Genomic DNA, 27,859 nt, shown 5'->3' with positions numbered 1-27,859 from the left:
TAGTTTGATACCTATATGGTCCATGTACCAGGTGAACACCCTCCAATGAAGACAAACAGACAGGTAGAGAGGCAGCCAGAAAACAACGTATTTTTTTTAATACGGTAAAAAGGTTATACCCTGGCACTGCTTCTGAAGTCGAACCTAGAATCGCAAGAATCTCAAAGACGGTAATGATATTTGAATTGTTTAAAAGATTGGAGTATTGAGAACAGAAATTTAAACCTTTGTATGTATACCAGAAGTCTCTTCGTCATGTATTTTCGCCTTAGTTTTTGTCAGATAAAGCATTTTCATGTCCGTCGATGGTCATTGTCGTTACTTACAAAATCAAAATATAAATGTATTTCCACACAAGATTTTTTGATCGTTTTCTACTTTTACCTACTTTCAAAAGCGCCCCAGGAAATTATTTGCAGGTATGACGCTGTCGCCCCTACTAAAGTGGCGCCGGGGGCGGACCGCCCCTCCGCCCCCCCTTCTATACGCCACTGAGTTGTGGTCTGTATTTTATTGTAATTGAAAAAATCTGGCCGTTTCCCGATTTCTTACGACCACCAAACAAGGATTTTGAAATTCAGTTCAGTCACCTACTGATCTACGAGCCTGTAATGACACTTCCAAAGGTAATATTTTGCTTTGTCTTGCCGGTCCCCCAAAAGGCAAGGATACCTAACTCTATCGATCTTAAACTGAAATTCCACAGAGGAAGGACATTTTCCTAAAAAAAAAAGTCTGTGTAGAAAGGATTGACCATGGCAGAGAAAATTAGGTATTAGTAACAATTATAGACCAACATACTCTACGTACTAGTTTATTCAAATGACTTTTCTTTGGTATTGTTGAAATATACATACGGTTATCAATATATACAAGCTTTAAATCCTAACTCTACATGTCGTTGTATCATTTACGTTTAAGTATTATTTTATTGACAGATCACAATTCAGTTGTTTCCAATTTTCGAGGTGGAGGAATCGGTGGTAGCGTTTGATACACATTTTGAATGCAATTGATGATCTGGTCATGCGCATTATTAATGCAGCAAGTTGAGTCTCCACTTCCACTGACAACATTTTCGTCTAGAGAGTCTCGATCAGTTCCCTGACAGCTGCGAACAAGAAACTAACACTTTTTATGGTGAAGTTGATAAACTACCTTAATTCGTCACTTTTATACCATTCATTTTCATAAGCCTGCAGCCAAATGGGATTGCTACCTTCCATACTGTGTTTGTTAGTATTCGGTACCCGTCCGCTTAAAGCGCTTACTCCGCGATCGTCAATTTCAGAATCTCCACCTAAGGTACCTACATATGAAACCCAATCTACTAGATGCAATAAAACTTACCATAAGCTGTAGCAGTAGCTGCCTTCAACTTCCTTTGGTACGTATGTCGTTGATTTATACAGAGAGCTAAGCATAGAAGCAACAGAAGTAGCAGAAACAGAGACATCGCTGTTAACCAAAATACGCTTTCCGTTGGGTTTCTTGTAGAGATCAAAGCGTAACTTCCTCCAGGTTGTGTATCAAGAACATTGAACTCCTGAAAGAATGCATGTGAAAAATATTCGAGTGACTATTTGCCCACTTTAAACAAATAATCCAGCTTCTCTGTGTTTTGATCAATTAATCGTAAGACCTCATCCACCTCCAAAATCGAATTATCGCGCCTATTTACCAGATGTAGATAAACATCTGTACGAGTTTTATCTACAGTGCCGTCGTGGTTGGTATGAACTTTTAATTCGTCGACGTTGACAAATGCTCCAGTTACATTGCCTAAAACCCTAACCGAACGTTTACGTTGGCAACTATACATTTTATCTTACTCTCGAAAAGCTTCCATGTGGTTCCTGATTTCGGCAGCGTGCTGTCGAAGCACGAACCTGACGCGTTGGTCTTCTCGGAGTAAATAAATGAATGCGTGCGCTCTATCTTCCAGCCCTCCTGTGTCGTTTACAAGTACCTGAGTGAGATAGATGAGAACGTTGCTCTTTAAATGAGAGCACTCACCATAAAATCAAAATACCCTTTCATCCCTTGTTGCGGATCAAAATTAAGTTGTACGTTTCCCGTTAACCGGTCAACCAAAAAGGGGTGCGTACCTAAATTTTCCAAACCTTCTGTTAGTGTCATGCGTATTTTCCCTATTAGATAGTACGACAACTCTGAGTTAATTCCCTCATCTAGGTCGTCGGCAATGATAGTCATAAAATCTGTGCCAAAGTCTGTAGCGGTACTAACACCTCCCGTAAAAATTCGATGTCTAAAAACCGGCGCATTGTCGTTGATATCTAACACTTTAACGGATACTTTCAGCAAAGTGTCGTCGTGAGGATCAAAGAGAGTTAGGTTTGTTGGGGGTGACGCACAATCCTCGGTTGCTTGAACGAGAAGTACATGAGTGTCCCTCCTTTCTCGATCAAGTGGAGTATTCACCTGCAAAAAAAACAATATAATAGAATTTATATGCAAATGCTTAACATACGGTTAGTTCGTGTGAAGTTGCATGTAAGTTGAACAATCCTTCCTCATTTCCTCCAACGATATGGTAACAAATGGGAGCAAATGGACCTTCGAATTCAAGCTCATCTCTGTCTATTGTATCGGGCAACTTGTAACTTTCAACCCCAGTTTGCTCGTTTTCTAAAGTCAGTATATAGTTTTTCTTACTCGTTATAGGTAACATTACCTGTGAAATTTAGGAAAAAGTCGTCCGTGGTAAATTGTGGGCGATAATCGTCGATATTACTGATGTAGATTGTTAAATCGAGATCGGAGCTTAGCGATGGCTCTCCTAAATCGTAAGCTTCTATTCGAATCTAGAGGAATCATCAGTCATTTGAACAGAATGTGAGTTACTTACATCGTAAATTTTCTGTTTCTTTCTGTTCAAAGGTAGTCGAAGTTCAAGGATTCCCGATACGGGTTGCAGATTAAATGCTTTCCAGTGACCAGCTGGGTCAGTTTTTAACCGGTATCGTACAGCACCATTTCCACCAACGTCATCATCAATTGCAACAATTTTTATTAAAGCGCTTCCAACAGTGGCATTCTGTAAGGTAACTTTAAACACACCACCTTTTGTTGGAACAAGGATACCTCGGGAACTTTTAAAGTTGAGTTGTGGGGAGGCGTTACAAAAAAGGGCGCGTGGTCATTATAATCTGTAATGCAAAGTTGTAATGGTGCTTCAGCTGAAAGACTGGGATGCCCCAAGTCCTGGGCGCGTATTGTGATTGTGTAATTTCCGTGTTGTCCTTTTAGCGGTTTTAAGGAGTGTAGATGTGCCGACCACCTGTCTATTTGCTGTAGTTCGAAAGTATCGTACAGGTTTCCATCGGAGATGTCAAGCATAACTTGCCCATTTACCGTTGAGGGATCATCATCGTCTGAAGCTTGGATAGTTGTGATTGGCTGTAGCGGTTCGTGAAATTCGGTAACACTCACGCACGATGATGGCAAGTGCAACTTGGGAGTGTTATCATTGACATCAGAAATTGTCACACTAAATCACGATGCTGTTAAACCGCGACTGTAGTGCATACTTACTTAACATGTTTAAACGCATTTCGACTTTCGGAGTTATAGTAACCGTACTGGTAATTATCCCAGGCTTCCAAAATGAGGAAATACGAGCTTTTTGTTTCGCGATCTAAAAAATCGGCCACCTTGATTTCACCAGTTTCTGGATTGATGGAAAATTTTCCCTGCAACAATTAATCATCAGTTGGAAGTTACGACGGCGATGACCGTACTTGAGAGCTAACTCTGTCGAGTAAGTACGTTATCTTCGCGAAGTCCCCAGAATCCAAGTCGTGGGCTTGGACGGTTCCGATGGTTTCCCCGATTGATATACTTTCAGTAACTATCAGCTCTTTGGGTTCCGGCAAGAAATATGGGTTGTTGTCGTTTTCATCTAATACTTGAACGTAAAGCTCTACTCGGCTAGAACGCCGTGGTAACCCGGAATCTACAGCTTTTACCTAGGATTAGGGATTAACACGAAACAAACCCCACTATATTCTATACCGTTAAATTCAACCATTGATACGCTTCATGATCAATTTTGTTGGCAACAACCAGTTCTCCAGAGTTAGAATCTAAATGAAGGAATTCGAGCAACTGAGCCGACCCTTCCAATGAGTACGTTATAGATTTATTTTTGTCTAAATCGTCGGCGATGACATTCCCAACAACAACGCCATTTTTACTGTTTTCCGTAACAGTAAAGCGATAATGGGACTTACGAAACTTGGGATTATTATCATTTACATCCAACACTTCAATTGTCAGAGAAGCTAAAATTCGTATCGTCAGTTTATCGTTTAAGGTAATTGTTATGGTAACCTTTAGTTTGTTGTAGGTCCGTTTCAGATGCGATATCTTCAACTAGGACGCCCAAGTAGAACTGCTCCGCCACTTCTCGATCTAATGGTTTCGCAATTACTAGTGAGCCGTCGAATTGGCCGACCTTAAAGATGCTAAGGCAGTTGTACTCCGCAGCCGACAAAGACACTCCATACTCCGTTTTTGCTTCACACCTAAGTGGGTCTAGGGTATATCGCAAAGATGCAGATGTATCCAGATCTTGACCTTCTAGCTTGGTTACGATGCTGCCAACCTATATAGAATAATTAGGAAAAATGATGGCGTCATCGTCCCAGATCGGGTGGGATTGCATGGTTAATTTTCTGATTTTTGAAGATACGGTAACGCGGCAAAATGTTTAGTAGATTTGGAACATTAAGTGCCCCGGTCACAAAACAAGTTTAATGTGAATGTTTCTTATTTCGCCAAGACGAACTGACGAGTGATGCAAAATTAAATTCAGTGACCCTCCCTCTTGGTCCCCCTCAACAGAATGTTTTAATTCAAATATAGAAAATTTAATATGTAATCAGATTTTCTGTATTTTCTGTTTAAAAGAGTACGAAGGGTGTTCTATTTGAAAAACCTTCGTCACTGACGTTTGATGTAAACGCAGTATGACATTCGAGATGGGAGTACGGGGTTGGTATTTTCGCGACAAAACCTTGAGAATTTATAACAACCCTGCGAACCTTTTTTATCGGCTCTCTTTGAATTTCAAGGATTTATTTCTCTTTTCTCGAAAATAAATATGCAACAGACGAAGAAAAAGCGATCTTATGAACTGTTTCCAACTGGACACTGAAAACATGACCGTACCAAAAGATTTAAGTTACTATTAACAGGAAATCAAAATGGCGCCAGAGTTAATTATCTTATCGTTGAATCGTAGAATACAAGTAGAGATCATATTCGGCCTCTCAAACAGTCATCACTGGGTCTCGCAGGTTAGATAACTTCCTTTCTCTTTTGATTTGTTTTAGGTGATCGTTGCATCGTGGAGAGCCTTTTTTTCGGCTCACATTTACTCACTGGTAAGATTTTTATTTCTTATGATGGTACTTGTATTTTCTTTATCTAAACAATTATTGAGCGTTATCATATTGTGTTGGGAGACCTTTAATCAATAATTTTGATCATCGGGGACCATTTTTGTATTTGTGGGGAAACTTTGTTTAATGTTGGAGACAATTTTACTTGGAATAAACCAGTATTTCTTTTGTTAATTTTATTGTTAATTTTCTTGCATTTTCCATGTTTACAGGGAGAGTTAAGCTTAATAAACTGGGTGGCGCTCAACTAAGGGTAAGTTGTAAAGGGGTACCGTAGATTATTATACCCTAAACGAATCGACCGCTGTGGAAGATCTCAACCCTTTAATTTTTTCAGCCCTGGGTTAAACTTGGGTTAAACTAGCGCCAACATAATTCTACCGTTATACAATATAAGAGGTGTCATACGTGATTGAGACAATTACCTTGTTAAGAATAATATTGAAATAGTACAAGCGCATTCTAGAAACTACTCTGAGTTGGCGGGTTCAAGCTCATCCGAAGGAAATGGAATAAAGAATAATGACAAAAAAAGGTAATAAGGTAATGCCAATCTCCAAGAACAAATAAAGACCTACATAGACGAAGGAGAACTTGACACGGCACACCTAACTAGATATCCAGATCAACGACAACGGAAATTAAGACCCGGAAATTAATGACAGATTTCATAAAGCAGTAAAAAGAAAAGAATTACAAGAACAGCTAATAATATAATTTATAGAAAACGAGCAGCTAAGTTCAAATATTAGTAACGAAAATCTCATAGAAGAGAGAGGGGAGCCGAAAAGGCAGACGTGTGAAGGTGCGGTTGGACACAGTAAAAAAAGGAAAAGATATGGACTGAAGCGAGAAACCAGACATATAAATTGTATAATGATATGAAATTATAATGTAAATCGCTGTACACCTAACAGTAGAATGGGGATGGAAAGTCGAGAAACATGGAAAAAGTTGTAAATATGACAGGGGAACAATTTTTGCAGTTAAATTCGGAATAAACTGAAAGGTGTAGTGAAAGCACTATTACCACTATTTGTAGATAGAAAGAAGAATTGCGGGTAACTGTTTGTGGAAGTTAGAATGAATTCATATATAGGATTACTGAAAACTTTACAGAATGAATTTTTGCCATTTCACCCAGTGTGTTACGGTGTTCAAGTATAACTGTCTTTTTAATAATATTATTTAAAAATATTGCATTAGGTACTAAATAGAGATTTTTATTTGCGATGACTGAACAAATCCGAAAAAAACAGTTACATAAATTATCTAATCACAAAAATTAATTTTACTGGTATTCTTTAGCAGACCATATCTAATTTAGACATGTTACAATTCAATGCGCCCTTTCGTATAAGAGTTGCTATTTGTGTGTCAGCAAACGATATGTTCAATTACATTTTTACATCATTTTTGTTTTCTATCGAAATAAGTTATCTTAATATTAAACCGTCGCTACATCTTTTATACTAACAGAGACATTTATTCTTTTAGGTTTGAATATGTACGGTTTTTTTTATATCCTTTGATCTAACACGAATTTTTCAAATTTTCTAAATGGAATTAGTCAGTACACAACACTGCAAAACTCTTCATATTTGTCTAATCTCTAATGTATGCCATCTTGAACATTTATATAGTTACCCATGTGGTTCCATCCGATTGGGAACACTCTGGAGTAAGGAAAGCAGCGACATTCGCACATAATTCAAATGTTTAAAAGTGTGTAAATTACAAATTTCAACAACCAAGTGGAGCGTGCAGATAATTCAAAGATCTTCGCTATTGTGAACCGTTAGGATTATCAGAGACGCTTTTTTAAAGAGAGTCTTACCTGTATATCCTCTCGTAACTTCAAAGTTGAAGGGATGGATAGCGTGGGCGGCTTATTGTTTACATCAGATATAGTAATATTTACGGTAACCGTTGAATAAAGTTGTGCATCTCCTGGGGCACTATCTAAGGCAGCAACCAGTAACGAATAAAGCATCCGGCGAGGATGATTCAAATCAGGATCTAAGGATGCTCCAGGTGCCACTGATATAACACCACTTTCCGAATCTATAATAAACTTATCAAAAGCACCACCTTGTATTCGGTAGATCACTTTATTGTTTGGGGTAGATCCATCCCAATCAATTGCATGCACCTGAAGGTTTGCTATAAATTCCGTTGGTAGGTGGCGAGTACTTACCTGCAAGACGTGTGTTCCTCCCGATGCTGTTTCTGGTATGGTTGTGTTATAAAACGAGTACTCAAAGTAAGGTTTGTGGTCATTGATGTCGTGAACATATATTATTAAGGGAACGTCAGATGCAAGACTCGGTGTACCACAATCTTTGGCTCTTATTGTGAGATGTAGTGGTCTCACGTGTTCGTCTGCAGAACCAGTTAACTCTTCAAAATCAAACGCTCGTTTGGGTTTTATTAATCCCGTGACTGTATTTATTGAAAAATTGTGCTTAAAGTCGCCAAAGAGCACGTACTCTATTTCGCTGTTTTTGGTCCCTGCAAATATCGCATTGATGCCAAAGCTGTTGCGAACAATTAGAATTAATACCGTTCAAGTCAGAATCTCGAGCCTCAATTCGAAGCGGATGCTCGAAATCATCTTCGTTTTCAGATATGCGTGCTTCGTAGTATCCCCGAGAGAACAAGGGGGGATTGTCATTCTCATCTTCCAAATTAATAATTAATTGTACGGAATTTCGATTTCCTTTGCCTAAATCATCTCGTGCTTCCGCCGTTAAATAATGCCTCGAAACTTGTTCTCTATCCCAGTTTGGACCACCTGCTTCTTTTATTGTTATTACGCCAGATACCGGATGCAAGTGTAACCTGTAGTTAATTTTTTCTAGTCAACTATCGCGTGTTAGTGAACATTCTAATAAGATTAATTTGGCGAAAAAAATTCTTATAAAAAACTGAAGTAGGTAAGTAGCTTTATTGCCCACACTTTATTATTCGCTGTCATAGACGAAGTATTTGTTCATCTACGTATCTGTTAATAGTTTCCGCAATCGCTTTTATATTTTAAAATAACATTAAATGTTCATCATTTTTTGGCATCATCGAAGAATGTCTCCAGAAATGCAACTTGGTCTTTGCTGATTGCTATGCAAGATGGCTCATTGGAAGGCCAGTGGATCATTTCTAAATTTTGATTAGTGACTAGTGGCAGAAGGAGGGTATGAGGTCTTCTCTAGCGATATGCAATACGAATCTATGTATGGCTAAGCTTGTGATCATACGTTATAATCAGTTTTATTTCTGCACGCGATATAGGTATCTTTTAGGATCAAACAACATTGACCGAAGCAAACGTCCACAACGTTGTCTGTATCCATTATTATTATTATTATTAGTATGTTTATAAAAAGGAATTCGTGTCGTGTATCTGTAAATCAGGGTGGAAAGATACTTAAATTCCCTTAATCATGTGACTAATATCACATATTTCATAAAAATTCGAGTAAATTTTTTTGTCATAATTTAGTGATTAATATCTGCGTTTGTTCCTTATGACCAAAGAGTACGTACTCTTTGCTTATGACAACTCGTTCTAGGATGCAGGGAACTACAGGACCGAGCCCGGCGTCCGTGTTGTTTGGTAAGGAACTCCGCTTGCCGTATGATTTAAAATTTGACACAAGACCCGGCCAAAAAGAAACTGGGGAAACGAGTACGTGGAAAACCTACGACAGACGCTATCCATGACAAAGTTCGCGATAATATGCAGTTAACTAGCGATAAGATGAAGGAGTGGTACGACGTGAAGGCCCAAGCTGGTGGTTATCAACCGGGAGATCTTGTATCGTCCACACAGGAGGCGCGGGCTCTCTCCGAAGTAGCAAAGACCTTGATTAAGAGAATACACGACTTAGATACGGAAACTACCACGAGGAAAACCAGTGGTGGTGCACACAAATCGGTTGCCTCCATACGCGGGATAGAACGAGCCCAAGGAACATTCAGAAGCGGAGAAAGGGACGCGGGTGAGACCATCACAATTCACTAAAGATTTTTTTGAGCTATTTAGGTATTGCCGTACAATTCAATTCCGGTTTTGGTGCTTAAGAAATTTACTTTCAACGTCCGAGGTTGGTGAAGTGTGTTTCCTACAGGGGGAACCCCGCAACCGATTCGTCAGACGGTGGATTGCTTTATTCGTCGTGCAAGTACCGCCATCAAGTTCGTGCTTTAGGACCAGGGTTACCTGGGACTGTACTGTGACTCCGCGACAACCGTCGTCTGTGTTGCGCAACAATTTTTAGAGGACAGTGTAGCGAATATTCCACAAATCCCGATAGAAATCATGCCGCCATGAAAAGTAAATCATGGGCGATAAAGACCGAAGGCGGATGTGACGCAATCCTTCTGGAAAAAAATGATATGTGTAAAACATTCCGAGTCGTTCTAAGAACATTCTAGACCAATTGTGTAGCGGATTTCAGTTCAGTTCCAACTTCGATGCCTTCTTGTTATTTATGCTATAAATTGTAAGTGATAAATTGTATTCGCTGATTTGCCATTTTATGACTATTATAAATGAATCCATTTTAAGACTATTGTACATTTATTGTTAAGAACATGTAAATAAATAAACGACGCAATTAAATTTACGCGTCACTTACATTCAATTTTTTGTATATTATTTATAATTCAATGATTGAAATGTCGATCTTTCTTCCTGCTACAATTTTTCTGCAGTGTCAATCTTTGAGTCTCATGTTTAATTATAGAAATGATAAAGGCCTTGTAACTCCTTATGTTAATCAGAGCTTTATACAGGGCACGAAAAATGTCCCGTAATAGTCAATTATCTTCCTTATCTGCAGATAAACCTTTTATAAATTTGATATGATTTCATGAACTACTATAATAGTAATATTATATTGCTCATACTTTCACCGGAAATTGTACAACCTAATTTTCTTAATGGAACACCCTGTATTTTTTTAATCATTCGACATTTATGAATTTTCAGAAAAAAAAGTAAAATAGCGCACAATATTCAGGAACTGCGGATTCGCATACAGAGTCCTAGATCCTACCTGGTAAATTTAAAAATAATGCGTTTTAATAGGAACCTTTTAATCGTTCTACGGTAAAAGATAAGCAAACACGCAGCTACTTAGATTTATCTCGAATCGATAATCCAGATCGTTATGTAACATTGTGTAACAGATTGATAAGATACTTTTGGACCATTGTGCGGACAGAAACAATTATTAAAATTTTATATGAAGGCAAAGAGTAAGTATTCTTTGATGAAGGTGAGAATGTCACGAGGTCCTAAACAATGACTTATTCACAATTGGTCAAGAACATCTTCTAATAAAAATCCTTGTGAAGAAAGTTTGTAATAGAATGATAAGTTTACTATACCTACCTGTATAGTCTGTACTACAAAAAGTGTCGAAGGCTATAGCGAATTCAATGATGATTTTACGAATTATTTCTCAAATATAATTTTATATGTGACATTACGATCTATCCGATCGCATATTGAAACTTGCCATGTCACTTCCGTTTAAACCGGAAATCGATGCGTCTGTTTTTCAACTGCAATTCCCGCGATTTTTCAAGATCCTAGACAAAAGCAAGCAGTTTGCTGTGCGACAACATAAAATATGCATAATGGTTGATATGCAAAAAAATGGAAAAATTCTTCAATATAAGGGAAACGGCAGTTTTTGAGTTATTCAGCTCAAATTTAAAATATAAATTGCGCTGAAGGGCTAACATCATTGGCCATGTCAAGGGTAGTGAGAATCTACAGGGTTATCTTTTTTCAGGTAATGTTCCTGAACTTTTTTCAGTGAGCCGCTGGTACACCAAAATCAATTTTCGGTAGGCAACTAAAATGTTTAAAATTACGCTAATTTGAATAATCTCTTGTTTTTATTATCTTTGACAGATATAATAGTATGAAAGAATTATCCCCTTCCGTGTGGACATCATATTTAGGAACATCCGGTATAAAGTGGTAACAAATTAGTGTACTTACATATGTTGAATGCTTCCAGCTAAATTTGTATACCGTATCCCACGGGTACCATAATTCTCAGAGTCGTCATCCAATGCCTGGACCCATGCAACTGTTGTTCCAGCTTCAGAATTTTCCGGAATGGAAATCTCATACAACTCTTGTGTGAACTCCGGATAATTATCGTTTTGATCACGAATGAAGACGGTAACGGGAACTTTCGCCATGTGGGGATCATCCGCAACAACCTCCTTTGCCACCAGTGTGAAATTTATGATTGTCAATTGCTCGAAATCTAAATGACTAGAATTTCTGACACGAATAGTGAAAGTTGCCTCGTTTATAATTTTCCTCGGCATCACTTCGAAAATATTATTAGCGCCTTCAATGCTTAATATAAAGGTGCCATTGTTTCCCTAAAGAAAAGTTCAGCCACTAATGCATTTTACTAGAAATTACCTGATCGCGATCGTACACCTCCGGTGTAAAATTGGGGGAAAATAATAGGGGAGTGTTGTTCGGCACATTTTCGGAAACTTCGCATTCGTAGTGAGAATTTCGAAACTGCGGTTTCTCATCGTTAACGTCCGTTATCATCACTGTCACTTCTGTCACAGCGCTTGGTTGTGGATCAAGCCGGCTGTTCTGCTCCACAGCCTAAAGAATACACTAAGTATTATAGCTTACACAACTAATGTGCTACCATAATTTGCAAAATATACGCTCCAGAATTTGATGTAAGCGCCTCCCTATCAAGTTTTGATTTTGTATAAACTACACCTGTATGCTCCTCGATCGCAAACAACTCTGCCAGTGCAGGGGAGATGTCGTTCGAAGTTAGTGCATATGATATTATATTGTTAATCCCTCTATCCCCATCGACAGCTTTCACTACAATTTACCGATAAAAACACGTTGGCATTATTTAACTAAACCTTGCAGAACTGAAGTACCAATCGGAGCATCCTCAGACACTCGTGCAACGGATTGCACTCGGACAAATTCAGGTGGTTGATCGTCAACATCCTGAACTTTCACCACCAATGCTGCGGTACCAGTATTCACTCTTCCTTGTTTCGCTCTGTCGATCGCTAAAACTTTGAGCTGGTGCAGACTTTGCTTTTCATAGTCCAAACTACCTACAAACCAGACGCTAACGTTTTAAAATCAGAAAAAACGGTAATTTACCGATTAAACGCAATACAGCGCTCCCGGAAACTGTACTGATGGAAAATAAAGACTGGCTCCCTTGCATATGGTAAACCACCTGTCCATAAGCACCTTCGTCGGCATCGGTCGCTTGAAGAGTTGCTATAACGTCAGGCGAGGAGTCTTCCGGCAGAATTATGGTCGACTGATACGGTTTAAAAATGGGAACGTTGTCGTTAACATCCTCTACCAGCAGCAATAGACTTTGGGTGACATAGTTTCCGCTTCCAAGACGGCCATCTGTTAAGGTGAGTACTATTGCGTATTCGTCGCGTACCTAAAGATCAGTGTAACATAAGGAATTATTTGAAAGAGGATTACTTCTCGATCTAATTCTTGGTTCAGGTATACATTAGCTTCGTTTGCGGACGTCGTTTCGACCCTAATTACTTCACTTCCAGATTGCTGTTTTACACCAAATTTCAAATTGTCGCCGTCTGGATCGATGGCATGAAGCTTGTATATAACAGAACCTGAAGCGAAAGTGAGTGGTTAGGTACAAGGTACAAGGAGATCTATTTTTCCTTTTTCTGGAACATTTAGAAATAAGTTAGTATTCCATAGAATGTGTATTGAGTGACATCATTTTTAGTGACTATCACGTTTTGATAAACAGTACGAAGGGCATCTTTAAGGTAAATGCTCAAAAAGCGTTGTTATCTAAAGCAGTTGCGATACATTTATCTTCACAAAAGTCGCATTTTTGTGGATAAGATTGTACCCACGAAAATCGAACTTTGGAGTTTCCATGCGATTTTGATATTTCTGCTGAGATTATGTGGAACCACTGAATCTTCCACATTCTTTATGGCAAAAAAAAGCGGGTTTTTGGACTTTTTAAAGAGTCACTTCCTACAACAAAAACTTCACAATTTCCTTTACACTAAATACTTAAATACAAGTTACTTGCTTGGCCTACATTATTAACCGCAATTGAATAAAAAGTAACAAATATAAAAGTGGTGCCTATACATGGTCCGTATCTATATATCTGAAGAGCAAAGCGATGCAAGCTATAGGTCGCTCCATGGTATCTGTCTGTATGTGAACTCCAAAATTGGTAAACGCTTGGACCGACTCGGTAGCACAGTTAGCCTATATACCACATGTAACAAGACTATTAAAAATGGGTGAAATCTATTATTCCTCCTAACCCAATAATGTTTTCTTCTATTTTTTTAATAGTGGAAAAGATGCCCGAGGTTGAAGGAGTTACAATACTAATTCCTCCCAGATTATGGAAAGTTCCTGCACCTGTCAAAGTTGCTGTATTAAAATCACTCACTCAGTACTGAGTACAGCGGAATTTTGAGAAAGAGCTGAGGCTTCATATAATTGTACTTTGTGACACGTTCCATAAACATCTTAAGTATGACAGAAATCAATAACTTTCCTGGACCCAAATTTTCTGTGTAACGTTACATTCAATCCAACTTGAGGGGGTGATCAAAAAGGACAGTGGTCTTACAGCAGACAAAATTGCATGTGCAATTGACGTTCTTTTTATATCAAGAACATTATTATCATCCTTGATCCTATTCATCTCTATTATCTCACTTAAGTAATAACTATAATAGGGAATATGCATGTGGTTAAAGTTTACTTGATTCTTTCTTCCGCGAATATTTATTGTCCTGACATTATACTTAAACCATTACTTTCTTATTTAGTCTGTTTTTGATTGCAAAAAATGTTAATCCAAAAGTGCAAAATAAGGCAACGAAATTCCAATTTACGAAACGCATCACTATTAGACGAATGAAACTGACGTCAAATGAAGAATGATACTTCGATTCCAAATTTAGTTGCGATCAGATATTCTCGAGGACATTCTGTTTTGCACTGCCGTGTAGAGGTGTGCAGTCTAGGAGTAGTGCAATCTAAGATCTTCAAACAATAAGTAGGCACCCTCGATCCAATCATGTTTTTTTGGATGACACAACTCTATCAATGTTGGGTCAAATAGTGTCCAAGTTGTTATACCTGAACGTACAGCTTGCGTCGTGCTAATGTGCCGGCAGATCAAGTGATTGTACCGAAAATAGATAAATCCCCAAAGGTACCACAAGCGCAACCAATCGAAGATTTTTGATCGTTACTGTGTCGAAAAGGTTATGACAACGGATAGGAAGACCAAAATGAACAAAAATTGTGAACGTATTAGACATTCGGGAAGTGCAATAGTTCAACGGAAGATGAGACACCAAATTGCGTGCTTTTGAGGACAACTAAACCAATTCTTAAAATATCAAAAAAGTTGTACTAATGTTATTGTACAAGTTTTTATTAACGTTGTGTTAACGGATCAAATGCGATAATGGTATCGAAATTTCATGAAACTAGTATTATTATAAGTAAGTATTAGTATAAGTGATTAATACAACTCAAAAGATTCTATACATCTCAATGATGCGCGGTAGATAAAAAACTGATACGACCTGGTATTAAGTATTGATAAATAAATGATAAATTTTCAACGAAATAATTATCTCGGTTTAGTACACCTATAATTTTCACTGGTAAGTGGTCGAATTTTTTTAAATTCATTACCTACCTTACCAGCGTACCTACGCTTTTATTAATTTTTTTTAATTTATTTGACATAGCATAAGCAAAATCATGTTGTGGATTGCATTAGGGATCCTACTAGCCCAGAGTGTTGCTGGAGATCCATTGGTACATCCAGAAATAGCCAGACCAAGATCAAGTGATACTGATTACTTTTTACCAAAAACACTTCGGCCGTCTTTGTACGGATTGACCATAGCACCAGATTTCGAGAAAAACACGTTTTGGGGAAAGGCAGAAATTACGGTAAAACCTTTGGTAGATACTTCGACGATCACCCTTCACTATGATGACCTAATAATTGAAAAGAAAAACATCGAAATTACGAGTGTGCCTAATGGCACTAAAATCCAAGTAAAAGAACTTGATTTTAAGCAAGAGAAGCATTTTTTAATAATCACACCGGCTACTGATCTGAAAGCAGGCGAAGAATATCTCATTTCTTTTAAACGTTATGATGGGAAACTGCAAATCGACAATCGCGGATTTTATCTCGCATATTTCACAGATAGTTCAGGGACCAGCAGGTAAATTACAATAGCTATACTTTCATTCCAGTTACCCCTTTAAAAATCAATTTTATTTCATATCTTCATTTTTTCGAGAGGTTAATGTAGGCAAAACGTAGAAGAGAAAGAAATACTGAAATTATTAATAAACGCAGCATTATTGTGACAACTTGCTCAATATTGAGTATTAGTATTAGTAGTCGCGTCAATGCAGGTTTTTTTTTTGAAATCCTCGGAAACAGCTTCGATTTGGATGATTCTTTTTTTAAATGTTTGTTTTTTTATATTGTTTAAAATCAGAAACCTTCTAGATGGCGGAAATAATTATTTATATTCTTTATACAATATTTATGCTATTTATATAAAAAAAAAGTCAGTTTTACGTGATTTTTTCCACAAAAATTCTTCATATATTAATTATAATATTACTTTCGCCAGGAAATATTGCCGGTCACAGTACACCGTATTTCAATCTACAATCTATGTTTTTCTTAAGATGCGAGCGACTTCCGGAATAGGACCGTTCCAATGTTGAACGAAGTCTTTTCTGTTCTGTGACCGGCAATCTTTCCTGGAGAGAGGTTTATAAAAAATAGATGTTAAAATGAAGTTTGAAATAATAATTTAATATTTACATTCTAAAAGGCTTCATGGGAGTCGAGAAATATGCGTAGGTTACACAGTGAATTTTCAACACGTGACCGAGGTTTAGACTCGTCTCGTCTCGTCTCGGCGAGTCTAACTATGAGTCTCGGCGAGAGTTTCAACCCTATTGAGACTCTCGTTTGGTCTCGAAGTTTTTTTTGTATTTATTTGTATTATTAGTTTAACTTATATATTGTTTAAACAATAGAAATAATTATTTCCCCCTTCCCCCACCCTGAAAGGCTTCTGATTTTAAGTAATAATATAAAAGAACCACACTTTTAAAAAATCAACAAAATCGGAGCTGTTCTTAAGGACTTCCGAAGATTACCTTTTTTATGTGTGCATTGACGCGACTATAAGGTCCACCGTGAAAAATTCACAATTGGGCTGCTCCACAAACCGTTACCTTCAGTCACACTAAATATACAGTTTCTAAATTTCATTACATCATGACACATTTTCCATTTCAAACTGAATTTTCAAAGCAAACGAAGAGGCAAAATGAAAATGGTCATAATGTTTAAAATTCTCTTCTACGGCCAATCCTTTGGCATGTTTTCCGTTGAAATGAATCTGTAAAACTGAAAACCGAACGATCCTCGAGATAGTTTTTGGGTTGTAACTTTTTGACCCGATAGTCTAAGTAGCTGAAAAACAATTGCGATCTTTCTTATATCCTCAAGAACTTAAATACAGCATCCCAGTGCCATGTAATTGGAATACTTGCATTCTGTATGGTATTTGGCTAAACAAATAAATAAATAAGAACGACGTGAGTACCAATTTACAAGGCAATCGAATGTTTTGTAAACACAGCTATCGTGCACACAGAAAGACAGATGAACAGACATACATACAGACAGACAGACAGTAATGCAAAGTTATAAACGATCTCGAGAATTTAAATTTATTGTAACCTCTCTCCAACCTAGTTCTTCGACTGCGACATGATACGAAGTGTATGGTTATACTTTGTAATTCTTTTAGAAAATTTGCAACTACCCAGTTCGAGCCGACCGGTGCTCGTCGGGCATTTCCATGCTTCGATGAACCGGAATATAAAGCTAAATTTGACGTAACCCTCATAACACCAACCCAGAAATATGTAGCTGTTAGTAATACTAAGCAAGCCGGACACTTTGAGAATACATACACATTTCAACGCAGTCCCATAATGTCAACGTATCTTGTTGCTTTTATTATAAGTGAAATGAAATTAAACCCAGATAAAGGAGATCATCGAGTTCTGGCCAAACCTCAGGACATTGATGCTGGAAAGGCATCGTGTGCTCAACGCATAGGAAAAACTACACTAGAAAAATTAGAAGAGTACCTAGGGGTCTCTTACGGCTTAGACAAAATGGATCAAGCTGCGGTTCCCGATGAGTACTTTAAGTCTGGCGCCATGGAAAACTGGGGATTAGTAATCTATCGGTAAATAATGTTTGCTTGTACAGTTCACATCTAGCATTTACTTTAGAGAGTCCGCATTGTTATGTTCGGAAGAGACTACTGCATTACGACACCAATCCATAACGACGATAATTGCGCATGAGTACGCTCATCAGTGGTTTGGCAATTTGGTTAGCCCGGCTTGGTGGAAATACATTTGGTTGAACGAAGGTTTTGCAACATATTTCGAGAATATTGCCGCGGATTTGGTATACACTTTTCTTAAGTAATCCATAACTACTACCATCTTATAGGTAAATCCAGATATGGATATAATGAAACAATATTTGGTGAAATCCGTGCAGAGTGTCCTTTTTGATGACAGTTTCACTAGCACAAGGGAATTAAATATGGATGCAGGAAGTCCCGATGAAATTTGGGCACTTTTCGATACAATTGCGTATAATAAAGGTAATATGGGTATTTAACATCAACATTTACTGTCAATTACTTATTTTAGGAGGTGCAATTGTTCGCATGATGGATGGTTTCATGACAACTCCAATTTTCAAAAAAGCCATTAGAAACTATTTGACGAAAATGTAAGTACCTACTTCCAATACTTTCCAATTTGTTAAACACGCTCACCGAAGGGAATATAAAGTTGCAACACCATTACTCTTGTATAAGGCAATGCAGGAAATACTAGACGGGTGGGATACAACGCTACCAGCATCACATTCACTTGCGGATATTATGTCCACGTGGGAAAATAAAAAGGGATATCCCCTGGTTACGGTCACTAGGGATTACGGACAATCGGAAAATAACGTGCATCTTTCACAAGTATGCAACTAATCTTCCTCATCAAAATTGAACACAAAGTTCTTTTTAGGCGCGTTTCTTAATGCTAGGCGAAAACCCACCAAAAGTAGTATGGACAATTCCTGTAAACTTTGTAAGTGCCAATTATCCATCTTTCAACAGAACTACGCCCGATGTATGGCTTACAGGGGGCGAGGATTTCGTAACCGTTCCATATGTGAGCGACAATGATTGGATCATTGCGAATAAAAAGCAGACGGGTACAGTCAAAGTTTACCATTTCGTTCATTTACATTTTAATTTAAAGGATACTACCGTGTAAATTATGACGAAAAGAACTGGAACCTTATCAAAAAGGCACTGCTTGGGGACCATAACAAAATCGATGTCCTTAACAGGGCTCAAATCATTGACGACACGTTTATGTTGGCTCGGTCCCGACAGTTGGCTTATGATATACCAATATCTATTGGACTATACCTCAAACAAGAAAAGGACTACGTTGCATTTTATCCTTTCTATAGAGCCATCGGGTACTTAGATAATATACTTTATTCAACCAATGGTAGAGATAAATTAAAAGTAAAAGCCTTGTACCATACGGCGAAAACTAACAATTCAGTTTTAGGAATACGTTAATAATGTTTTACAAGACACCTACAAACAGCTTCATTTTAATGAAAATGTCAATGACAAACACACGGATAAATTAAATCGAATTAACGTACTGAATTGGATATGTAAAATGGACCATGCGGATTGTAGATCAACGTGTTTGGATAAATTTAGGGCTTGGAAGGATCGTAAAGCAATTATACCGGTTAATTTACAACTTTCAGTATTTTGCGGTGCAATGCGAGTGGGTAGTAAACATGATCACAGCACACTGCACAAGGCAGCTAAAGAATTAAAACTAGATGATAGAGATTTGCGTTCTGCCATGATAACTTCATTGGGATGCAGTGAAAATGAAGAGATTTTGCATAGGTAAGGCAAAAAAGCAAAGGAACAATTCGAAAATCGTCTAAATATTGCAGTTACCTTAATTCCGCTTTAGAAAAAGATGCGGTATTTGGACCTGACTTAGTTTTTCCGTCAGTTTATACAGGAGGAGGTGTGGGGGTTCAGGCTGTTTTAAACCTTTTATTGAAACAAGGAAAGTTTGAAAAATTACAACAAAGGTAGAATCTTAATTGGCATTTTTGCCATTTAGCTATTTTGTACTTTTAGATCTGAAAATATAGAAGACCTTTTAAATGGTATAGCTTCGCGCATCTCCGGAGATAATCAATTTGAACAAGTATGCTTTCTGGTTTAAATTATTTTTGATAACATTTTTTCTTTAGCTGACAAGGCTGTCGGTCACCCATGACAAATCATTATTTAAAAGGGCACTAGAAATCGCCAAAACGAATAAGGAATGGTTTTCAGCGAATGGTCCTGCATTATTAGAAGCTTTAGATAAGGCCAATGGATCTACTTTATTGACAAACATTTTTATATTGACGATCGTATCTGCTGCTACTAGTATATTTTATTATTAATTTAGTATAGATACAGCGGCTATACTAGGTTTTACTTAATACTATGTCTGTGTACATATTTTCGCATGGAAAATTACCATTTTGTTTTATAATTTCTGAATGTGAACTGGGATGGTGTGGTGCCCACAATCACTCCATTTCTGGCGTGCGGGAACGATCGCATATATAATTTTTACTCAAGTATCCTCGCAAATATCCTACTAAAATTTGAGCCACTCATCGATATCTTGTGAATTATTGTACATATATCAAATATACATTGTGAGTTGTAAATCATTACTCAAAACAAAATCCTACGTAATCATTTGAGCAATTTACCCACTAATCAATAAGAAAATATTTTGCTCCTCACATATACCAATACCAAACATCCTCTTTCACTTCATTTTCAGCACCGGTGGTGCTACTACACTTATCTCCTTTTCCATGTAATTATTGTCGTTCCTAGCCTCGCTGGCAGTATCGTCTGAGTATGATGGTCGAGATGATGGTGCAGGAAAAGGGATTTCGGGGATTTCTCGTACCTCTGCATAATTATATTTGACCAGCCGTATAAATCATTGGTTCATATTCGTGATCAAACTCTTCATACTTGGTGGTAATTCGTACCCATGGTACAGTCTCATATAGTCTATGGGCCACCTGGCTAAATTTAAGGAAATGGTATAATTTGGGGGTACCAATTTTCCTTTTTACCACGGTTAGACACATACATTAGGACGGAAAAAAACGATAATTGCCATCTCAAAGTGGTAGCTAATAGAAATGGCGGCCAATCCAAGATGGCGGATGTTGAGTTTTATAAAATTAACTATACCTATCTTTCGAATTATTGGCCCGACTTCATCATTTTCTTAAATGAAAGCTTTTGTGTGTGCTACAATATTGTCATAACTACATTTCCGATAAAATCAACAATTAGTAACTAATGCATGAAGTAAACGAACGGAATTTTTTTTACCTCTTAACATTTAATGAAAACTAAATTAACCCCTCGTTACTTTCAAAAGTTTCATATACACTAAAATCTGCTCCTTCTTCCTTTTCTTCAGTGACGTATCCACAAGTTTGCAGTTTGCATGCGCTTGTACACATTAAGTTATTAGCATTACGTAATGGTAGGTAGTTGTCAAGAGCCAGGTTGGTAATTCTACGTGAGGTGATATGGAAGCCAAACTTAGGGTATTCTTTCATCTTTTTGCTGCTTCCGGAATTGCATCTCTTTGATTTTGACGTACAATTTTCCAATGTATTTTTTGTTTTATATAATCTACTTATGTCAAATTATCGGCACAGTATACACCTTTCCATCAATATTAACAAACTCTTTGCTGATGTTATGGCTAAAAGCCGTATTTGATTCAATTAAAGTAGAGAAGTAAAGGTTTAGAAACATAATCCGCACATACCAATTTCATCATCATTTGTTATTTGATCATGGCTCTTCAGCTACAATATATCTATAGACGTAACTTCAATGATTTTTGTATTTAGTAATTATTTTTATTTTAATTCAATTGTTTGATCAGCTAAAGCTGTGAATAATCGTTTACTTTTGGTTGTCTTATGAGATTTTGTGTATCTTCGGTTTGCAATATTTATTAAACCGAATTTATTTTTGCGTATCTTGCATATTTTGATATCCTTTGCATTTACTTGATAGAATTGCATATTTTAAGATGTATTTAAATTTTTGTTAGATTTAATCGATTTTAATTTCAATTTTTAATACATTCTTTCGGATTTTTATAACGGACGCGATAATGAAACATACTGCAAAAGCCGAAAGGAAGATTTATTGATTTAATTGATGTTTAATTCCTTTTTTATTAGAAATTATGCAACATATATAGTTTTGTATACGTGTGCATATACAGGGTGACAATTTGAAAACTTACCACCCCCCATATCTTAGTAAATAAACGAGATATTTAAAAAAATCAAAATACGTGTCGGTAATTCGGAGGGGGAATCACAATGACATAGTTGGCGACGCACCCCCTCACACCCCCTGCGCCCTAGCCACCCCAACTTTTAAATCTTAAATAGTGACTCCCCATGTGTGATACGTCATTGGAAAGCTCTGAAAAAATGCTTTCCAACCATACCAAATAGCATTACATTTAGGTTAGTAATTATCGTGCAAATCAAAAAATAAACATGGAAAATCGTATTCAACTTCCAAAGCCGACTCGACAGCAACTCATTTTTGATCGTCAGTTATAATCTATTCTCAAACTCTTGTCGAACCTTTCCAATGTTGGTTTTTCAATATTTCGACATTCTTGAATTATTCTCTGTCTTAGTTCGTCTATGTTCGCCGGTTGCGTTTTAAATACGACAGATTTCAAATGTATCATATTAGTTTATTTTTTGATTTGCGCGATAATTACTAACCTAAACGTAATGCTATTTGGTATGGTTGGAAAGCATTTTTTCATAGCTTTCCAACGACGTATCACACATGGGGGGTCACTATTTAAGATTTAAAAGTTGGGGTGGCTGGGGCGCAGGGGGTTGGAGGGGGTTCGTCGCCAACTATGTCATTGTGATTCCCCCTCCGAATTACCGAAACGGATTTTGATTTTTTTAAATATCTCGTTTATTTACTAAGATATGGGGTGTGGTAAGTTTTCAAATTGTCACCCTGTATATCAAAACTGTTTGCATATTTTTCACTAACATTCTGCATAATATGCGCATAATTTTACCATTCATTGTAGTAAAGAACATTCGGGAAACAATTTAAAAAAAAACATCTTTTTAAATTACTGCTTTACTTGCCATTTTGAGAAAAGGTTTCCTTTTTTCGTCATTAGATTTCTGCGAAGTTGCATTTAGAGCTTGAGAAGATCGTATTTTTCGTATTGTTTTGTTAATAGGTACAATAGTTCAATTTGAATGTCGCAACAAAATTTCAAATTTTAAGTTTGGAGGGCATTGACAGCTGTAAACTTGAAACCATTTTGGGACATTTAAGGCAATTTTAAAGTAATATTCTAAATTACATCTGGAATATAATAATTCAAGCGGAAATCGAGAATTTAACATTTGCAGTTTGTAAAAATTTCGCAGTTTTAGATTTTAGTTACCAAAACTGAAGAAAAACCAAAAAACAAAATTTTATTGTAACTTTTTACTTATTTTTTGTTTCAGTGTAGGTTATGACAGCTTGACTTCCAGAAACAAAGTTCCTAATTTGACATTTGTAGAATTGTCAACTTAAAAGCTAAAATCTCGGCTAAAATATTTAGAATTTTGGAAATTAGAACATGAAGGTACCACACGTATAAATTTCAAGTAGAAATCTTGGAATGAAACTTGAGGTTTGGTGTATAGAGGATATACGTAACTTTCAATTGCAACTTTAAAGCATACATTTCAAAAATCGGGAAGGAAATGCTGCACAAAGGCAATTTTAAATTATAAGATGGAAAGATATTCATAATTTAAAATTTTGCAAGTTAAGATATATATAAAACGTTCAAAAGATCTTGCTTATTTGTGGATCAATTTCTAACTGTTTTAAAATTTCAGGTGAGTTTCAAGCTTGAAGTTTAGAGGGCATGACTGCAAATCTCTCAGATAATAAGAAAAGAATGTGTTGTTGAGGATGCAGATCTTTAAAAACCTCTGAATGTGCAAAGCATGTTTCCTCATATGAACAAATGATAACAATTTACGCAATTTTACAAAACCGCAAGCTGCTGCACTGCGGTTTGGTATCCATTGTATTTTAGTATTTATACAAATGGTATGAATCAGACACCAAGAAAAATGACATGCCTTGTCTTTCGTTTTTTGTTACCGTAAATCAATTGTCTTAAATTCCAAGGAATTGTTAGGAAGGAAAAGGGCAATAACTATGTATAATTTGATTGGAAAGAAAAAGTTGTCACCAATGTATAGCGAGTCAAATTTGTATTTCTAGTTAAATTCCATGTGATTGGACACTTGAAACGTTTGATCTGACGAGATAAGTGGGGAGGAATTTTCCGAACTTTTGGCACTTAACTGGCGTGGGTTATTAAAGAAAAGACCATACAACCAAGACTAGATAAATAAATCACCTCTGGTAGAGTGACTCCCACACCAAGAGAAAAGAAGAGAATATTCTCCATTTCCAAAAAAATAGAACCGACTATGAGCTAATTTGTTGCTGATGTAAAAAAATTGGACGGTCATTAAGATCATAATACGTCAGGTAGAAATTTCATATTCGGTTATTACCGGAAAATAACTGTAAATATCCTACGACTCCCAAATAATTGTATCAGAAGTCCTGCTTATTCCAAAACTCAAAATGCCCCATGCAACAAACCGTGTCTTTTTAAGGGAATCGTCTTAGACGCAAAACCTAGTAAAGCTCAAATACGCCGAGAGCCAAATATCAGAAATATAGACCGCGGATTCTGCGGTTTCATATACGATTATAAAGAATAAAAATCGGAAAACAAAATTCTTATTTGAAAGTTTACAAGTGATGCCCCGAATAAAAGTCAGGGATAGAGAATTGAATATGATCCCTGAAAAAAAAGACAACACTGCAGATTCTCACCACATTGACTTGATGAATGACGTAAGACCTTTGGCGTAACTTATATTTCCAATTTAAGCGAAACTGTAGGAAATATTAAGAAAGATCATAAATTCATGAAATTTTAACACCCTGTAGATCAGTAAAATAGCATTTGCGGGCTTATGTTTATTAGAACTTTTAGTCATACAATAAGCCAAACAATTAGCTCCTTCCATATTTACATTATATTTAGGAACACCCTGTATACATGTTACTGTCTCCTTCTCCATCATTTTTCCGTGATGTACAATTGCAATGGGCTATTTCAAGTTATTTAGAAATCAGAAAATTTAAATAATGCCCATCCATGTAAATTATTACCAAAAACTCTAGAATTTCACTTGGTTTGTAGTGGAGACAGACAGCGGTAATGTAGAAAGAATGATGTTAAGACACAGCATCTATAAAAATTACAAAATAGTACAATGCCTCATGCATGAAAGGTTACAACTTCAGATTACTAATTGGGAGTATCTGGAACCAAGCAGCATAAACTGTTGAAGATAACGGATCGTTATGAATTCATATCATTACAGAACTACCAGGTATGACGAGAAGAAATTTGCTTTAATTCATTTCGATGAGTACCTTCTTTATTCAAACCTGCACACTTCTTCAAAGGGTACTTACCAACAGGAGTGTCACTACCCTCTTTAAGTCTTATTACAATTTCCGTCTGCCCATCTATTAAAAATCGAGGGGGTCTATTGCACAGTACTCCGGAAATGCACCCTTGAAACGCGTACAACACGCACACTATTTTAAAGAACAGGAACACACTCGAAAATTTTAAACGAACTTTTATTCTGAAGAAACTTCTATGCCCGTCGATGAGATTCCTCCTTCCGGTAGACATCATCACCGAATCCGTTTATGTAATTTGGTAGCTAAAGTCTAAATCCACCCGGTTCTTAATTGTCACCACCTCGGTAATTACGTTAATTAGCATATTAGCTCTCATTTCCAAACAGAGGTCTAATCCATTTCTTCGCACAAACTTTCACTAAAACAAAGAAATTATTTTAATACTATTTTTCTAAAATAAGAGATTAATATTTTTAATTCACACGTTCCCCATGTAACGCACTGCATTTGCAAACCAAGCGATACTAATTCTGACACTTTATCTACACTGAGGAAGACGACCTGAAAATGCATCAGGTGGAAATATGTGCTTGATAAATTAAATTGTTACAGTACAAGAAATAGTGGTTAATTATATGTTACAAATTACCTTTTTACGTTACGTGCGTATCTATGTACAAGTTTTAGAGATCGTTGCGTTCAAGTAATGAGTACAATAATGAATACCAGGTGTAAAATGAAATGCTTCATCTCCACAGTTTTTTTTAACAAAATGTAAATTATTTCAATGAAAATGAAGGTATGGCCAGTGCCCTTACTTTTGGTCAATGTCCGTTTAGATCGTGATGGTTCGATACGCTTCACGTAACATATGCAAAATTGAGTTAGTACTGCAGTAGGTATATGGGATTTGACACCACGACCGTAATTTTACTTATATGAATTATTTTATCTATAATTTACCTATACTATTCTTGCACCTTTTCCTATAAACTAAAATTCCTTTATTTGGCAACACAAGGTTATTATCCTTATTTTTGTAGCTATAGTAAACTTTCAGTTACAAAATTCAGTAGTAAGCATTGTATGGATGATTATTTTATTATATTTATAGCAACCCAGAAATATAAATGCTTGTTTAAGAGGAACGGGGGCTTGCATTTACAGATTTTTCCTATTAAAGTTGTTCTCTCCAAAAGAAGTGAGGAAAAAGATGGAATGGTCGCTGATTTTCCTTTGACTACTTTTAGTCCAGGCCATATAATATTTTTTGACAATAAAATTTGTTCCCGGCCCAAAACCAGGTTTTTAGTGCACGTGACAAAGTTGAAAAGAGTGGAAAGTCTTTTGCGGTTTGCGGCAAAGCTATTAAATGTGGGCGAAATAATGTTTGAAGTAAAAGTTGTAGGGAATAAAAAAATGAATAATATCTATATTTACACTTTTTTCACAGACCTTTCCGAAAAAAATCGGAAAAACTGTTTTGTTTGTTTTCTATTTTTAATTCAGTTAAACATAGCTTTTGTTATGTTCAAAAATATTCAGTGGAATTAGATTCGATTATGAAAAGTGACATTGAATCTGCTATTTTCTAATTTTAAACAATAGAATAGAAATTTACACTTAATGGTTACCAAATTTAAATGGAGTTACACAATCATGATTGATTATACTTCACCGATTGAAATTGGCTACTAGAAACCATAAAGTGCTTACCTATTTAAAACGTAGTAAGGTAACGAACTTATGAACTACCGTGTAAATAGCACAGAAAGATCCATGAGCGAAACAAAAGCGTAGTTATTAAGTGGTAAAATGGCGTTCTCTAGGAAATGCATTCTGCGTTCGTACAAATTTCTATTAATTAATATCTATTCGTTATTAATAATTATTTAGGAATTTTAATAACATGGTAAATGGAACATTATTATTTATTATTCAACCGAGTAGAGATCTAAATGTCTAAAGTTAAATTATATAATTAATTATAAATGCCGAAAACGATTTAAATATTATAGTAGACTGATTCGGTAAAGCACGAAATTATTTCATACTATTTAAGGGTTGGTAGTTTTAAAATGACTTGGGAATGAGTAATTAGGGTTTAGTTCTTGTGTTAGTATAGGCATAGATTAAAATTAATCTATGGTATAGGTAAAGGCAAAATAAATCGGTTTAAAACGAATTGAATCACAGGTATACGCAACATTTACTTTCAAGTATTCAAATTTAATTAAGTTTTAAAAATTAATTCAAAATTTGAAAGAACTATCTATACCCAGGTCTCTAGTTTTCTGATCGATTGCGCCTTTAAGCACCAAGTTTCAATTATGGATCGCAAGTGCAGTGCAAATGTAATCATCACGAATTTGTGATAAATGCAGAATTGTAAAAATTTGTATACTTACAATTTACTTTCATACCGCACACTTGTGCATAAGACACTCGGTTGCGTGAACATTTTCAACGAAGTGTACCTATCTACCGGAAATGGTGCGTGCATCACTCCGGTAACCGGTGTAACAATGTAAATACGGTGCACCTACCGAAACCAAACTGGATTTTGTTCAAAATGTGCGGCT

The 27,859-nt window shown here is 36.4% G+C and overlaps 2 protein-coding genes across 3 annotated transcripts; one reads left to right on the top strand and one right to left on the bottom strand.

Annotated features, from left to right (window-relative positions):
• Positions 1-806: 806 nt before the first annotated feature.
• On the bottom strand, positions 807-27,859 carry LOC116168895 (cadherin-23-like). 2 transcript variants are annotated; one of them, XM_031484896.1, is made up of 25 exons: positions 27,686-27,859; positions 25,323-25,695; positions 12,949-13,100; positions 12,607-12,904; positions 12,354-12,557; positions 12,122-12,309; positions 11,878-12,075; positions 11,440-11,834; positions 7,990-8,267; positions 7,624-7,937; positions 7,264-7,578; positions 4,354-4,627; positions 4,036-4,304; positions 3,762-3,989; positions 3,556-3,713; positions 3,106-3,511; positions 2,870-3,058; positions 2,696-2,825; positions 2,492-2,649; positions 2,017-2,442; positions 1,833-1,969; positions 1,592-1,790; positions 1,351-1,546; positions 1,159-1,300; positions 807-1,111 (listed from the first exon to the last, which is right to left on the bottom strand). In XM_031484896.1, the coding sequence occupies exons 2-25, from the start codon at positions 25,549-25,551 to the stop codon at positions 940-942; spliced, it is 5,655 nt and encodes a 1,884-aa protein (XP_031340756.1). In that variant the 5' UTR covers positions 25,552-25,695; positions 27,686-27,859; the 3' UTR covers positions 807-939. The 2 variants fall into 2 exon arrangements, with proteins under 2 accessions (XP_031340756.1, XP_031340757.1); XM_031484897.1 differs by lacking the exon at positions 27,686-27,859 and adding an exon at positions 25,927-25,999.
• On the top strand, positions 18,617-20,332 carry LOC116168896 (aminopeptidase N-like). The gene is made up of 6 exons (XM_031484898.1): positions 18,617-18,829; positions 18,877-19,151; positions 19,198-19,556; positions 19,607-19,750; positions 19,800-19,869; positions 19,916-20,332. Exons 1-6 carry the CDS (start codon positions 18,652-18,654, stop codon positions 20,111-20,113), a joined length of 1,224 nt encoding a protein of 407 aa, XP_031340758.1. The 5' UTR covers positions 18,617-18,651; the 3' UTR covers positions 20,114-20,332.

The sequence above is a fragment of the Photinus pyralis genome, unplaced genomic scaffold (assembly GCF_008802855.1).
Source record: "Photinus pyralis isolate 1611_PpyrPB1 unplaced genomic scaffold, Ppyr1.3 Ppyr1.4_LG4, whole genome shotgun sequence".
Classification (NCBI taxonomy): Eukaryota; Metazoa; Arthropoda; class Insecta; order Coleoptera; family Lampyridae; genus Photinus; species Photinus pyralis.
This window is presented reverse-complemented; position numbering and strand designations above follow the sequence as displayed.